This window comes from Podarcis erhardii, assembly GCF_964252035.2.
Source record: "Podarcis erhardii genome assembly, chromosome: 13".
Lineage (NCBI taxonomy): Eukaryota > Metazoa > Chordata > Lepidosauria > Squamata > Lacertidae > Podarcis > Podarcis erhardii.
Window position 1 is genome coordinate 16,581,469 of NC_138502.1, and position 16,462 is coordinate 16,597,930.

Genomic DNA, 16,462 nt, shown 5'->3' on the forward strand with positions numbered 1-16,462 from the left:
ACTCAGAGATAGCACTGCTGACAGTGTTCCACATAGTGGGCTCCCCCGGAATGGACCACAGGCCTTCGAAGGAGGCAAACTGGAGGAGAGAGAGAGAGCAGGGATAAAGCAGAAGAATTGGCAGTGGCAGGTGTGAAGGGCAACTTCAAGGTTACACAGATGAAAAGCATCAAAAGCTACCATGAAAATATTCCCAGCTTCTGCAGGGCCAGTTGTCTGTTGAAACAACTACAAGGATAATGATGACCTCCAGCAAGGTGAGGTTGGAAAATGCTCACTCATTTGTCTCCTCTTTGGGTAGGTTGGATGGCCATCTGTCATGTATGATCTACTTGAGATTCCTGCATTGCAGGGGTTGGACTAGATGACCCCCAGGGTCCCTTCCATGATTCAACTCTATGATTCTATTATCCTATGCAAATTGCACTACTTAACTGTCCAACCAAGGCCTTTACTTTAACAAAGAGACTAATCTGATTCAGCAGGTTCTCTCTCATAGATTCTAAGACCACAGACATGAGATTTGAAAGGACCCCATGGGTATCATCCATACTGACCCTCCAAACCCATAACAAGATCTTGGGGGGCGGGAATGGGAAACCACAGATCTAACAGCAAAGGGATCCTTGCTCAGTTACTTCTCTCACTCAGATGAGGGAGCAGTATGAAATTGCCTTTTACAGAGCTGGGCCAATTGTCCTTCTAGCTCAGAATTGCCTACTCAGACTGACACCAAGCTGTTCAAGATCAGGTGTGGAGAACATTTGGCCCTCCAGATAGTGCAGGACAACAGTCCCATCATTGCTGGCCTTTGGCTAACTTTGCTGGGGATGCTGGGAGTTGTAGTTCTGGAGCATCTGGAGGGCGACAGGTTCTTCACCCCTGCTTTAGATGAACAGAGTTCTTCCCATCGCAAAATAATTTTTTAATTGGTGATTCCAGGGATTAGACCTCAGACCTTCTGCATGATGAGCACATTCTCCACCACTGAGCTGCAGACCCTTCTAAACCTACAGCGTTAATGGTTTCCAAATTCTCTACTTAGCCCTCCATTCTTTATAGAGCAGCCAGCCATTTAGGCTCTTAATTCTCTAATTCTGTCATCATGTCCTTCATTGCAAGGACCTTGGTCATTAACTGCCCATGTGTATACCTTAGTGTTGGTTTTTCACTATACTTTGGCCAGCCCTTCTGGGTTTCCCTTTTTAGAGGCGGGGGCAAGCAATTTTGCACAAAGGAGCACATTAAGTCCCCACAGTCAGATTTAAGACACAAGATGTGCCAGCAGCGAACAACAATTGTGGCTGCAAATGGCTCTGTTACAGCTATTGGGAGGCGGTTGGGTTCAGAGGGGGTGCATTTATACTTACACAAACATGCTGTAGAGGGCAGGGACACAGGAAATAGCCAGACCCAAAAGCAAAACCAACAGGAAGAAGAAGTTGGAGCTGGAGGCACGAAATGTCCGTTCGGCCGGACGACAATTGGCATAGAGGGTTAGCTGGAAGGAAGAGGGAAAGAAAATGTAAAAGAGCTCGGGAGACTCTCCCGCTGTGATCCCGGAAGGCCTGGGCAGATGGCGCCCTGAACTAAGCGTGCCACTTTGAACATGTCCCAGAATCCTTTGCAACTAAGGTTGCCCAGTTCATAGCCAGAGAACATTAATAACTTTGAAATGAGGGTTGCAACCCAGTTGGAGAAATGTTAAGCGGATTAAACACTCCCCATCCCCAGATTCACCTTTTTCAAGTAGAAGACTACAATATACTTGATGGTATTGAGTACAGGCAGCAGCGGGCAGAAAAGAACCCCCGTCCAGCACAGGGTCTGCCCGTACACCAGGTCCAGGACATTGCCAGGCACCACAAACTCCTGCTGCCCCCAGAATTTCAGCAAGCGGCAGGTAGGGAAGGCAGTCACCAGCAACCTAGAAGGCAAAGAAAAGAAGCTGAAAGCAGGCATGGATCCCACAGTTGGCATCTAACACCTGCAGCCCAGCCACAAATACATACTCTTCTGTTCCTCCAGTCATTCATTCCATTTATACTACAAATTTCTTCCGGGAAGCTCAGAGTGGCAAATAATGGTCCACCCCACACCTCCTTTTATTCTTGCTGGAACCCTGTGAAGTAGGTCTGGCTAAGTCCAAGTGTTCTTCAACCTTGGGTCTCTCAGATGTTGTTGGACAACAACACCCATCATCCACAGTAAGTATAGCCCATGGTCGGAGATGACAGCAGTTGAAATCTAGCAATATTTGGGAACCTAAGGTTGAAGAAAACTGGGAAAGGGCTGTATCCAGTGTTAGTCCTACTCAGAGGAGACCCATTGAAACTAATGAGCATGAATAACTTAATTCATTTCAGTGGGCCTACTCTTGAGTAGAATTAAGTTGAAGACAACCACCCGTGCGATTGGCCCAAGGCCACTGAGATGGCCATGGTAGGATAGGAATCTAGGTCTTCCTGGGTCTACCTAGCAGGTAGAACATCCTACCTGCTACACCACTGGTGCCCAGAACTCTGTTGCTATCATAGGAGCCAACTCCTAGGGGCCAAGTTCCCTCCGAGCCCCCTAAAAAAAAATTGAGGGGAGCTGAGCTCCCGCAAAGTTGATGGGCACTGCCATTCAAATGATGTACGCACACAGCGTATTGTGATTGATTATGTGAGGTGAGCCTCCCAAATATTTTATTCAAGCTGGCATCCTTGGTTGCTATACACTAGGCTTGCTATACACTAGGCAAGCTAGGCTTGCATCTTCCCAAGAGTGGTGGTGGGGAATGGTTTTATTATATAGTATGCTAATTATTCTGAAATGTATACAAGTTTTAAACAGCATTGGCGGGTACAGGAACTGAAGCAGGGATGCATACTAGGAAAAAGCCATTTTCACACAAAATACTAAAATTGCTTTTGAGCCTTTCTTGCTTCAGATTTTCGGAGCCTGAGTGAATGAGGTTAGTGTGGGATAGAAGGGCCTAAACATCAGCATAACAGATGCGGGGAGTGGGAAGAAGAAACAAAAACAAACAAACATTATTACTTGTATTTTAATTACTCTGTGTGGAAAACCACGTAATCCTTAATGCATGTGTTCAAAAGGCAAGTCCCTCTAGGTTCTGTAGGGCTTACTCCCAGTAAGGGTATAGGACTGCAGCCAAAGTAATTTATTACATGACACAAACACAGGGATGACATCAAGTCTGATGGTGCATTCTGACTCCTGTCTAGGGATGTAGCAGACTTTATTATTGCTAGTTTTATTTCAACAGAGCTCTATCTCATAATTTAAACATGAAAAGAAAATAATAATGAGGGGAAATCAGTAATGGAAGCTCCCCCACTTCTCCCCTTATAATTAGGAAGCAATTAAAAAGCTGTCATCGGCAATGTTATTACCATGCCGAATAGGAAAGTGGGGGCAAGGAGGAAGTTGCTCCTTAAAGCCACAGTAACCCTTAAGAGCATCAATAGCATTTTGTTAATCGACATAGAACAGGTTGGTGCTGTAACTGCATTTTAAATGAAAGAAAGACAGAGAAAGCAGGTTTGAAGAAAGACAGGAGAACAACACAAAAGCAATGGAATACAGTGAGAGGGCAACAATGTTGACTTGATTCCACAGAGTGAATCCACTGGATTCAAGTGGCGGAATAATAGACAGTATGGGAAATCTTGGTATGGAAACAATCCGTTCTCAGCTGGCAGGCCAAACTAAACCCATACATAGGAAGGAAGGAAAAACACAAAAGCTGTAAGCTATAAGCCCCACCACCAAATTAAACAAATCTCCAAACCAAGTGTTTTAATGCTGGCCATGTTATTATACCAATGCTCTGTGGGAAAGCACATCACATGGGGAAGCACTTGTTCCATTGGGGCTGGTTGTATGGTTTTTTTTAGCATATGGTCCACGGTGTGTCAATTGTATTTTATAAACATTGGGAGTCGTTTTGAGGACTCTAGTCAAAGGGTGGGATTTAAGAAAGCAAGTAAACCTAACATGGGGGGGGGGTATCAAACACTTACTTTCTTGGAAACTCCACAAACAGCATGACAAGCAGCATGACAAGCAAGTCAAAGATCATCAGCCGGTACATCTCCTGCCCTACAGAGGTTTCCCAGCACTGGAAGGACAGGGGAAAAACACTTCAATATTTTTATTTTATTTTATAACTATCCATTTCCCCTCTGCCCCACAATTTCTCTCCCATATAATCGAGGAATCATAGTTGAGAACAGCCCTTTCTTTAAGCCACCTAAACTTTCATGTCATGGTTCCTTATCCCTACCCCGCTGGACAAAATTCTGCCCCCGCAAGGGAAAGACCACCTCTTGCAGCTGCCAGCTGAATTCTAGCTCCTCTTAGGGAACTAAGGCATCACGATTTCTAGCCCACTCATTTTCCACCCAGAGAACCCAGGAGTCTTGGCTCCAAACCTCTTGTCTCCCTCTAACCTCACCGGATGGAGATGATTGTTATAGCCACATTTCTGACACTCAGGGTTCTGTTTATCTCCACCACAGGTGATCTGGCTCCAGAGAGAGATGAGAAGAACCACCAGGCTTGCAAGACGGAGGAAGACACTCCTATCAGACAGAAAGATTGACACGTAGGTTTGCCAACTGACCAGGGAAAGTGGGGGGTGGGTGGGGGAGAGATGGCCTGTTCCTGGTCTTCTAAAGTTCAAGTCCCTGGCAAATCTAGGTAAAGCTGCAAGAGTTCCATCAGAAACCCTAGAGAGCTGCTGCCAGTCTGTGTAGACAGCACTGAGCTAGATGGACCCATGGTCAGACTCACTGTAGGATGCAATTTTGTTATGTTCCAGCTCTGTTGGCCCTTGCTGCCTGCAGCCTGGATGAGCCTGATGCAAAATGAGAGCATGAACTGACCGCCTGCGTCACTCAGGGCCTAGTCTCAGGCCCCTGAAGCCAGCCCAGCCCTCAGCTAGTGCCTGACTTCACTAGCCAAGCATGATCCCTGGGCTATGATGGTACAGTTCCTGCAAAGAGAATTCAGGAACTGCAGGAAGCAATGGCTGACAATGGAGATCTCACAGAAACATTGTAAATGGCACCCATTCTGCGACTTACTTAGCCTGATTGTTAATCTGGCCCTGGCTATGATTCAGAACAGAGCTGAAAATAATTCAGGGGCTACTGTGATCCAGACAGGCTCCCTACTGTTCACCAAGGGGAACTGATGGCCTTGGCTCCCACCCGTCCGTCACTCAGAGGTGAAAGCTACAGGTGCCTCTGCAAGAGGAGGCCGGTGTGTCCCAGGCACTCCCAAGGACTCAGCACTTCCTGTACCTGAGAAGCGTGATTTTGATTTGGAAGCTGAGCGGGTATTTCTCTAGCTGAACAATGACCTCAAAGATCATTGGGACAATGAGGTTGGCAGCTGTGATGACAACCGACGGGAGATAAGCCACCAGAAGCTCCAGGACAAATTGGCCTTTGACTTGGGAGTCTGTCTGCAGAAAGAGAGAGGTTAATCTTGGGGCAAGATAGCTGCAGTGAGAAATGGAGCAAGGTTTGTATCTGCCTTCTCCGGGCTTCATACATGCAGAACTTCAGCAGGCAGGTAGTGAGGCACCGATGGGCAGAGCTATGCTGGCTGAATTTCTGCCTCCTGTGCAGCTGTTAAAGACACAGAGCCATTGCAAACAGAATCTCAGTCCACCCCCCCCCCAGTACTTGGACTGCTCATCTAGACAATGGGAAGGCTAGTGTTGAGCATAGCTGTCAACCGTCCTTTATTTGGCGGGAAACTCCCTTATCCCAGCACCATGTCCCGCTGCTGTCCCTTATTGATGATGTCCCTTAAATTTCCCAGGTTTCAAAGGAAGCAGCTCCTCTCCCTCCCTCCCTGCCGGCCAGGGAGGAGGCAGGATCCAACTGTGTTGCTTGGCTGCATTGCTTACCCAATAAGGAGTCTAAGAACGACTGGGGGGTGGAGCTTGCATGCCCTGTGCCCGGCCGCATTGCCTGGGGACTCGCCTTTGCTCAGCACTTCCCAGCGGAGAGGTGACGGTGGTTTTCCTTGCTGCATCCCCTTTGCTGGGTTGCTGCGCTGTGGGAGCCACCGCTTGAAGCTTTGTTTGGCTGCTGGCTGGGCTTTCTGCCTTTGGCTCGGAGGGACTCAGAAATTGAACATACCTGTGCCTGGAAAATCCCTTATTTTGGCTGCTGATCCCTTATTTTTGAGGCTGCTGGTCCCTTATTTTCAAATCTGTAAGTTGACAGCTATGGTGTTGAGTCAACCCAGGAATATCACCCACATGCCTCAGCTTAAAAACATAATAAGAGCCTGCTGGACCAGTTCAATGGCCCACCTAGTCCAGCATCTTGTTCTCACAGTAGCCTGTGGGAAAGTAGCAAGCAGGAGTTGAGCACAAGAGCGTCTTCCCTCTTGTGGTTTAAAGCAACGAGTATCCAGAAGCATTTCTGCTTCTGACCGTGGTGACAGAGCATGGCCATAATGGCTAATAGCCATCAATAGCCTCTCCTCCATTAATTTGCCTAATCCTCTTTTATAAGCATCCAAGTTAGTGACCATCACTGCCTCCTGCGTGTGAAGTGAGAGCCGTTTCCTTACCCCTCCCAGCAGTGACTGGGAATATGTCGCTGCCAGGTAGATGCAGTAGAAAGATCCTCCTAGCAGACCCAAAACCAGAATATTGAGCACCCCCCGGAGGACATAGAGCCTGGTGCGCTGTGCCGTGGTCATCTCTGCCTGGCGCCTGCGAACTGCCTCCTCTTCTAGATCCATCTGGAGATGGGGAGGAAGAGGTGAGAAAGAGACCATTGAGCACCCTAGGGTTTTGGGTGGGGCAGGGATAAGCAGTGTGCATCTCCTGTGAGATTATTCCTATCCAAATCTTCATTTGTTCTGGATATTAGTTAACTCCAGGGACAAAAAAAAAAAAAAAGTCATCAAAGCGTTTGTTCTCTGTGTTGCTTGCAAGTCTTGTCAAAAGCTGAAATGCAATTAGCAGCTTTCAGCTGTCCCACCCCACAGCACAGGGAGGAAAAGCAGACTGAAATCCAACAAAGCCAGATGCAGATGAAGAAGATAGATGCCTCTGTTGAATTTCTGCCTGCCATTCAACTGCTAAAAAGCAGTGCTTCGATGGGGAGTTAAGAAGGCAAATGTACTTAACGTCGCCACCTTTTTGGTAAAGCTCTGGTAGCTTTTAAACAACAGCAAGCTAGGCAGAAATTTCAACAAGCATAGTATGCAGCATGCAAAGGAGAACTGGGTAGAAAACTGCACCTGTTGAATTTCACCCTCTTGACAGAGCTGCTGAAAAGCACTGGAGCTTGAGGGGATGTGAGGTGGGAGATAGCAACCCTAGCTGCCATTTTTAGTGACCAAATTACACTAGTACTGGGCTTATTTTGCCTAACAAAGTTGGCGGCTACTTACCAGCTCTGTTAGGCAAATAACCCCAGAGGGAACAGTTGATGTTTCATCAGCTCGAGTGACTCTGGGAGGAATCTCTCTCCAGTTGTCTGGGGAGGCACCCATTAGACCAGGAATTAGGAGCCTTTGGCCCTCCAGATGTCATTGGACCCCAGTTCCTGTCAGCCCTGGTCACTGTTCATGCTGGCTAGGGCAGACAGGAGTTGGAATCCAACAAAACAGAGGTGGTGGCACAGGTACCCTGAAGTAGACTTCAGGAAAGGTGACAAATCTCTAGCTGCGGGTAGCAGACAGAGAATAGTTTGTCACTGGAATTAGGAAGAGATAGGATCAAGCTATGTGTGATGTGGGAATTCTGGGAGAGGAGCTTTGGGTTTTCTCCTGTTAGGGCTGCAGCAAAGCATCTGAGGGAGGATCTAAGCCAAAGGAGGATAAAATCTGGCCCACAGGCCTAATTAAGCCCACCAGGTTCCCCATTTGGCCCACCAGCTAAGCCATGCCTACTTGCCCTATGTTTGACATCATGTGTGATATCACAGTGATGTCAGGTGACAGACAGATGGGTGCTGCTGCTCACCTGTTAAAGTTGGTCCACAGTGGGTGGAGGAGATAATGATCTATCCCAAGCATAGGCAAACCCGGCCCTCCAGATGTTTTGGGACTGTAACTCCCATCATCTCTGACCACTGGTCCTGTTAGCTAGGGATGATGGGAGTTGTAGTCCCAAAGCATCTGGAGGGCTGAGTTTGCCTATGCCTGATCTATCCTGATGGCCAGATCCAATTCCCCATCCTTGTCTACATCTTTGCCTGAGGCCATGAGTAGATCTTGTACTAGACCCCTGAAATCAAATCCTAAGTGCCAACTAGCACGCCTTGAGCTCTTTTTCTGGCTTGCCTGCTTTGTCTTACCCGCAGTTCGTAGCGAATACTGTTGTGCTTTAATTGCGCCGCCTTGCGCTCCACCAGGCCAAAATCCCAGCCGGCAAAGACTTTGTTGCTGTAGGATCCGAGGGAAGCATCTTCACTTACCAGGCTACGTTTGAGGCAATAGACTGATCTACGGAAGGTGGGTAGGAGAGAAAGAGGAAGGTGATTCCTGGAGCTGTTGTTCTGTCTGGGGTGTGTGGAAGATGACTTGAAGTTGCCCTCACCTCCGTACAATCCACATCAGGGAGAAGTGGAGGTAGAAGAGGGCTGTCAGTACGTACGCCAGAGGGCAGTTGTATGAGAAGCCGACAAAATTGACAGCTGAATTTTGGTAGTAGCCGTAGAAGAGGTAGGTGAGCTCCATGAAACTCTGTCAGGAAGAGAAATGAACACCAAGACTGAAAATGGGTCACTGCTGCAGCGTCCCACAGTTTCTTCTTGGGTATACAGTCTCTCACCTTGCCTGACAGAAGGTCCATTACGTAGGAAAAAAAGCTGACCAAGCCTCTGGGTGTGGGGTTGTAAGCCAGACAAGCTTCATTCACTGAAAGGGAAGAGAGAAGAGATCATTGTCCCTGTTCCATTCCCATAGAATCAAGGAGTCCTGAAGCCTATTGCTCTCTAGCCTGTTAGACCCTGTTAATCTCTTGGTGAACCCAAGAGTCCTGGGATCCGATAGGGTGGAAAGGGAGATACTTTGATCTGCTTTTAGAAGAGGGCTGTATGTTCTGTGGATTTGGTAGATAAGTGCAATATCTCGCATATATTCCTGGGGACGGAGGATCTGGAGAAGCTCAACTTCAAACTTTTAGAAATATGTGCCTAGCCCTTAGTGTCACAGAGATGTTTCCATACTTTCCTACTACTCCTTTTCCTCTATGTCATCACCTTAACACATGCACACACAACAGATGTCTGCTTCCATTATTTCAGATCTAAATCAGAAAAACTCAAGAAATAATGGAGAACAAGGTAACTACATGGAAACATAATTAGCGTTTGCATAATATATTTTTGAATGCAAAAATAAGGTCTCTTTGTTACAGGGTTTGAGGGGTGAGAGTTGTTTTATTTGAGTGCAGCATAACGCATTCCTGCCTAGGGCTCAAAAAGAAAATAACAAGACCAGGACCAAAATATATGACCTTGTGGTACCCCTTTTCTAATGCAATTAGTTTTCTTCCCTTCTACAGAATTGGTTCCTGGAGTCCGTAATTCAACCCTCTTAGCTCCATTCCCCTTCCCAGTGGGGTGTCATCTATTTATTTATTTTTTGACAAGCTTTTAATGCCTGCATTACAGGCTTAGAAATACAGTGGTACCTCTAGATGCGAACGGGATTTGTTCCGGAGCCCCATTCACATCTAGAAGCAAACGTAACCAGCGACGGTATGTCTGCGTGTGTCGCTTTTCGCTGCTTCTGCATGTGACGTCATTACCCCCGAGGATGTGGACAGGCTGCTTGGACGCGTGAAACCAACCACCTGTCTCCTGGATCCTTGCCCATCCTGGCTAATAAAAGCAAGCCGGGAAGGGCTGGGTGATGGGCTCTGCGGGGTGGTGAATGCTTCCCTCTGTGAGGGAGCATTCCCAGATCCGCTGAAAGAGGCGGTCATCAAACCGCTTCTTAAAAAACCATCTTTAGACCCGGCCAGTATGGCCAACTATCGCCCAGTCTCAAATCTTCCATTCTTGGGCAAGGTGATTGAGCGCGTGGTTGCTGAACAACTCCAGGCACGCCTGGAGGATGCGGACCATTTGGATCCCTTCCAATCGGGATTCAGGCCTCATCATGGGACTGAAACTGCCTTGGTCGCGCTGGTTGATGATCTCCGGCGAGCTAGGGACAAAGGTGAGAGCTGTTTCCTAGTTCTGCTGGATCTCTCAGCGGCCTTTGATACAATCGACCATAACATCCTTCTGGACCGTCTAGAGGGGCTGGGAGCTGGGGGCACTGTTATACAGTGGTTTCGCTCCTTCCTCCTGGGCCGTGTTCAGAAAGTGGTGGTGGGGGATGAGTGTTCAGACCCCTGGGCCCTCACTTGTGGGGTGCCTCAGGGTTCCGTCCTCTCCCCCATGCTTTTTAACATCTATATGAAGCCGCTGGGAGAGATCATCAGGGGGTTTGGACTGGGTGTCCATCAATATGCAGATGATACCCAGCTCTACCTCTCTTTCAAATCAGAACCAGTGAAGGCGGTGAAGGTCCTGTGTGAGTGCCTGGAGGCGGTTGGAAGATGGATGGCGGTTAATGGATTGAGGTTGAATCCTGACAAGACAGAAGTACTGTTTTTGGGGGACAGGAGGCGGGCTGGTGTGGAGGACTCCCTGGTCCTGAATGGGGTAACTGTGCCCCTGAAGGACCAGGTGCGCAGCCTGGGAGTCATTTTGGACTCACAGCTGTCCATGGAGGCGCAGGTCAATTCTGTATCCAGGGCAGCTGTCTACCAACTCCACCTGGTACGCAGGCTGAGACCCTACCTGCCCGCGGACTGTCTCGCCAGAGTGGTGCATGCTCTAGTTATCTCCCGCTTGGACTACTGCAATGCGCTCTACGTGGGGCTACCTTTGAAGGTGACTCGGAAACTACAACTAATCCAGAATGCGGCAGCTAGACTGGTGACTGGGGGCAGCCGCCGAGACCACATAACACCGGTCTTGAAAGACCTACATTGGCTCCCAGTACGTTTCCGAGCACAATTCAAAGTGCTGGTGTTGACCTTTAAAGCCCTAAACGGCCTCGGCCCAGTATACCTGAAGGAGCGTCTCCACCCCCATCGTTCTGCCCGGACGCTGAGGTCCAGCGCCGAGGGCCTTCTGGCGGTTCCCTCATTACGAGAAGCAAAGCTACAGGGAACCAGGCAGAGGGCCTTCTCGGTAGTGGCACCCGCCTTGTGGAACGCCCTCCCATCAGATGTCAAAGCGATAAATAACTACCTGACATTCAGAAGACATCTTAAGGCAGCCCTGTTCAGGGAAGTTTTTAATCTGTGATATTTTAATGTATTTCTGGTTTTTATGGAAGCCGCCCAGAGTGGCTGGGGAAACCCAGCCAGATGGGCGGGGTACAAATAATAAATTATTATTATTATTATTATTATTATTATTATTATTATTTTAAGTGTCTGTGCATGCGCAAGCAGCGAAACCCGGAAGTAACGCGCTCCGTTACTTCTGGGTTGCCGCGGAGCGCAACTCGAACGCACTCATCCCGAGGCACATTCAACCCGAGGTATGACTATACACCAGGTCACACACCACAGAAATGCAGTGATGGAGAAGCTACACCTGTTTAACTTCTCCCTCCTACACAGCTGTCCAAGGCACAGGAGTCCTGTTCAAAGAGAAATGTCATGCCTCAATAAACCTTGGAAGTCCAGCTCCTGCTGAAGACTTAAATAACTCCTTACCTTAATCAGGATCCCTCCTTACTCAATGGCTTACCTAAACTGCTGTTTTGGTGAGTTGTCCGATTGAGTGACAAGGCTTCAAAGGCCGCATTCGGAGCAATCACAAACCCTGCCACCAGCAGGGAGGCAACAAAATTCATCAAGACCAAAAAACGGAGAAAGTTAAAGTAGGACTGGATCCCTGTTCCAAACTGGCCTGTGTGGAGAGAAGATGACAAGTTGGACAAGCCCATGAAACACAAAACATGTCCTACTCTGTCCCCCTCACCACTAAACGTTTAAGAGCCCCTTCCCCATACCTCCAATGTGGCGAAGCGTGCTCCTCCACATCTCCCCATAGGCGACCGCTGAGCTCGCTTGGCTCCTCACACGCCGGAGAGTCCTCCGTTTCCATACATGCCAGAGCTCCCAACCACTCAGCCTGCTGGCTGCTTGCTCCTGCAGAACTCTTGAAAGGGGGTGGAGGATCAGGGAGGAGGAAAAGAACCCAGGTGGCTTATTGGGAACCTCAGAGTGTTGACATGAACTAATACAGCACCATATCTCAAAATGCTATAAAACGCTGCCCCTCAGCTTCTCTACATGTTAATTAATTTTCCACACAAATGTGTCACGGAGGCCACATCCACACAGCAAATGGAATCTCCTAAAGGACCCTGGGAACTGTAGCTTCCTCCACAGAGCACTTCCCAACATTTCCCGGTGAACAAAGTGCAGTTCGCAGTTATTTGAAGAAGTCTGTGTGCTTCAAATGGATGCGGCTGTGACCTATAGATTAAGCGTTAGTTGCTGTGCAGCACCCTCCAGTCAAGACACACCCCTCCCCTGGCAACCTGTGTCCCCCCCACAACTGGGCACATCTGTCTTTTAGAAGAAATTCATCAAACACTTATTCTCTTTCCCAGATGTTCTTGCTTACCTTTTCTCTACACCATGAGAATGTTTGGAAAACCTGGGGTCTTCTATTCCTGTCAGGGGTTGTATACAGGTGGTGGGGAAGGGCCACCAAAATATTTTGGTGAGAACCACAGGTGGGCGGGGCCATCTCCTTTTTCTCTCCCTCTTTTTCTTTCACCCCCATTTGATATTCAGGGTGCTGGGAATTGTAGCTCTGTGAGGGGGTAGACTACAGTTCCCATGATTCTTTGGGGAGGGGAATGTGCTTTAAATGTTATGGTGTGTATGCAGATAAGGTCAACATCTACATTAAATTAAGCTGAGGGTTGCATGTGCCCTCGGGCCACAGCACCTTGGGTTTTCTGAGTATCAGTCCTCACCCCCTTCTCAAGGACCCAGGCGTCCTGGCACTACCTGAGCTTCCGTTTCTCCTCAAGGCAGAGGGGCAGCTCTTTCAGTGGCTTGCTGTCTTCCTCTTCCTCCCCTCCTACAAATTCTGGGACAAGTTCCTGAGGGTCAACCTCAGATTTGGATGTCTCCTCCCAAGCGGCTCTCCAGGCTGCTGCCTTGTTGCCACGGAAACGTAGTGTCTGGTTGCTTGGCAGCTGGAGATAGAGAGATGGCGGGCCATGGCGACCCCAGCTGGACCCTGGAGAGAGGAAGCAGAATACGACAGGAGGCATTCAAGGCTCAGGAAGCAGCAGCCTATTTTCAATGCACCCTGCACCAGGTATCAGTGCATGCATTTAGAAAAAGCCAACATACTATCTAGGCCATTGGTAGGCAAACTAAGGCCTGGGGGCCGGATCCGGCCCAATCGCCTTCTAAATCCGGCCCGTGGATGGCCTGGGAATCAGCGTGTTTTTACATGAGCAGAATGTGTGCTTTTATTTAAAATGCATCTCTGGGTTATTTGTGGGGTATAGGAATTCATTCATTCCTCCCCCCCCCAAAAAAAAAATAGTCTGGCCCCCCACGAGGTCTGAGGGACAGAAAAAGTTTGCTGACCCCTTCTAGGCCACACTGACACCATACATTTAAAACATTATGGCACCACTTTAAACAATCAAGGCTTCCCCAAAGAATTCTGGGAACTGTTAAGGGTGCTGAGAATTGTTCAGAGACCTCCTTATTCCCCTCCCATGGCTACAGTTCCCTGTGAAGGAGGATTGTAAAACCACTCTGGGAATTGTAGCTCTGGGGCTGTTATTATTACCATTACATGCCCAGATTCTATCTATATGCTCGTTGTCAAATTCCACAGCATGTCTCCTTAAGAGGGCCTGATATGTTTATACCATCCACTCCCTCAAAAGTCGATCATAGTGAACCAGAGGTTCGCCAACTGCTGATAAGTTTTCCTCAGAAGTCTTTTTTTTTTTTTAAAGTGGCCCTGCAACTGGAAGCTGATTCCATTCTCCCACTTTCAGATACGCTTTTAGTTAAATCGCATTCCAACCCCTTCCAGGATTCCATTTGCAGAAGCACGCAATGCTTCCAGATCACGCAGCGACAGTGGTAGAGTAACAACAGATTTCAAAAGCTAGAGGATTTTTGTAACCAATCAGTCCCAGATCAAACCAGCAATCTATAGGGGGAAAAGCCCACCGCATACCTGCTTTGTCTTCTCTCCTCTCAGAACTGCTTTCCTGGCCATCGCCCATGGCTGCAGGTTGTATTTCTCTAGTTTCTGTTCAGTGCACTTTACTCTTGCCAGTAGAAGGAACAAGGAACAAGGAACTAAGACAAGGCTGGGCATGGATTAATGATTTCTCTGGATTGGCTTGTCCCATGAACAAAGGCAGTAACTTGGCAACAAACAGACCTGAAGCCTAGAAGCAGTAGCAGTGGCAAAGAGATGTTTATCTTTACTACAAGACCTTTTAAAAGTGGTATAGTTGCCTCTGGAATAGTGTGTGTATGTTGACCCTTTGGAAACACTTTAAAAAAAATTTGATCAAAATAGAAATCAGGCCATTAGAGGTGCTATGCAGTCTCATACCTGGGAAGTTGACAAGCATGTGTTGGTAATAAATCTGTTTGCTGTTTTGTCACATTCACACACTTGAGTGTGTATATACAGTGGTACCTCGGGTTACACAGGCTTCAGGTTACATACGCTTCAGGTTACACACTCTGCTAACCCACAAATAGTGCTTCAGGTTAAGAACTTTGCTTCAGGATGAGAACAGAAATCGTGCTCCGGCGGCACAGCAACAGCAGGAGGCCCCATTAGCTAAAGTGGTGCTTCAGGTTAAGAACAGTTTCAGGTTAAGAATGGACCTCCGGAATGAATTAAGTACTTAACCCGAGGTACCACTGTACTATTTAAGTTATCTTAAGGCTTATGTCTAATCAAATAATGTGCGCAGCCGCTTTCAGTCTTTTAATAGTAAAGTCACTAGAAGGGTCCTTTAAAACAGCACAGAGATCCACACGGCATCATCGTCTGACATGGAAAAGGTGACGCTGCAGAGGCTTCTGATACTGATAGAAGTTTGTGGGGATTTGGTTGAACAGTAAGACTTGCGACGAGCTGATTTGAACTGGAAAGGCAAAACAGCAAAGGATTCTGGGATTACTGCTGCTTATGCATATAAAAAGTGAGATCAGGCTGCAGTGAAGTATGGACCATTAGAGCAAATGGGGCACTGCTACACCATCCTCAGTCTGCCCTCAGCCCCACCTGCCTGCCTTCTTACTTACAGCCCAGTACAGGGGATAGTATTGTCTGCCAGCTTCCTCCTTCTCAGTCTCAGTGTTAACTGTTGTAGAAGTCATAGAATTGTAAAGTTGGAAGGCACACCAAGGGTCATCTAGTCCAACCCCCTGCAAAGCAGGGATCTCAAAGCATCCATAACAGGGAAGAAAAACAAGAAAACACACTGCCAGACACTGGTTCCCTGGCTCCACCTACCACTTGGGCTCCTTGCCTTGCATCCTACCAATCACAAATGGGCACCAGCCATCACTGGACCTGAGATAGCAGAAGAAAATCAGAGTTGCTTTATATGTCCAGGGAAGGATTCTTGCAGTTAATATAAGTCCACTTTCAAATTACATGTGGCAATTATTTCTATGCTGGGAACTGCTGAAATCCAATTATTTGCAGCAGCAATAAAGAGAACACTATTTTCAAGGCTTGGGGATTGTCATTTACTGCCCTCTGGAGGATAAGCAAGGAGCTGAATAAATAAGAGATGGTTCTTTTTTTTATAAAAAAAGGTTTTTATTTCACATTCAGGCTTCCAATAAAGCTGCATCAGACCTGGATCACAATGTTTATAGAGATGAGCTGTTTTACACCTTACTTTCTTCAGAATGCAAAGACGTAATCCATGAGGCAGGCAAAAAATACAGACAGTCTAGTCATGGGTTCTGCAGTGTAAAACCCACAGGGCTCCCAACCCAACATACATTAAAAAGTTTTAGAACCATGAGACAAGAATTTGTGTGTCCTAAAGCAAATTCTGCAAGCCACAAGTTTACATCTGCTGCCACTTGAACCAGCTCCCTTTAACTGAAGATCACCACTGATACATTTTTAAGTGTGGCTGATGTGGCATGCAAAATTTCATTTTGCTTCTTAGTTTCGGCTTCTCCCATTCCACAGTACTTAAAGCACTAGCCTTACTGTGCTAAACTCCTTGACACAGAAGTGACCTTACACCTCCAAGAATCTCACCCCTGGTGTTTTTTTTTTTGGGGGGGGTGGAAATCACTGACTCAGGGCAAAGCAACAGCCTCACAGGTTTTCGCAGAGTTCCCTGAAGGAAGTTGCGGCTTTTATTTACC

At 47.6% G+C, this 16,462-nt stretch overlaps 1 protein-coding gene across 1 annotated transcript in view; it reads right to left on the minus strand.

Annotated features, from left to right (window-relative positions):
- The window catches only part of TMC4 (transmembrane channel like 4), a 17,732-nt gene extending 3,073 nt beyond the window's left edge, over nt 1–14,659 (minus strand). The window contains 15 exon segments of the mRNA XM_081836680.1: nt 3–48; nt 51–79; nt 1,371–1,501; nt 1,741–1,927; nt 4,032–4,129; nt 4,466–4,592; nt 5,316–5,479; nt 6,604–6,777; nt 8,343–8,490; nt 8,585–8,730; nt 8,819–8,904; nt 11,805–11,966; nt 12,070–12,218; nt 13,082–13,316; nt 14,283–14,659. Coding sequence (XP_081692806.1) covers nt 3–48; nt 51–79; nt 1,371–1,501; nt 1,741–1,927; nt 4,032–4,129; nt 4,466–4,592; nt 5,316–5,479; nt 6,604–6,777; nt 8,343–8,490; nt 8,585–8,730; nt 8,819–8,904; nt 11,805–11,966; nt 12,070–12,218; nt 13,082–13,316; nt 14,283–14,331 — 1,931 coding nt within the window. The 5' untranslated portion in view covers nt 14,332–14,659.
- Between the last annotated feature and the right edge of the window lie 1,803 nt (nt 14,660–16,462).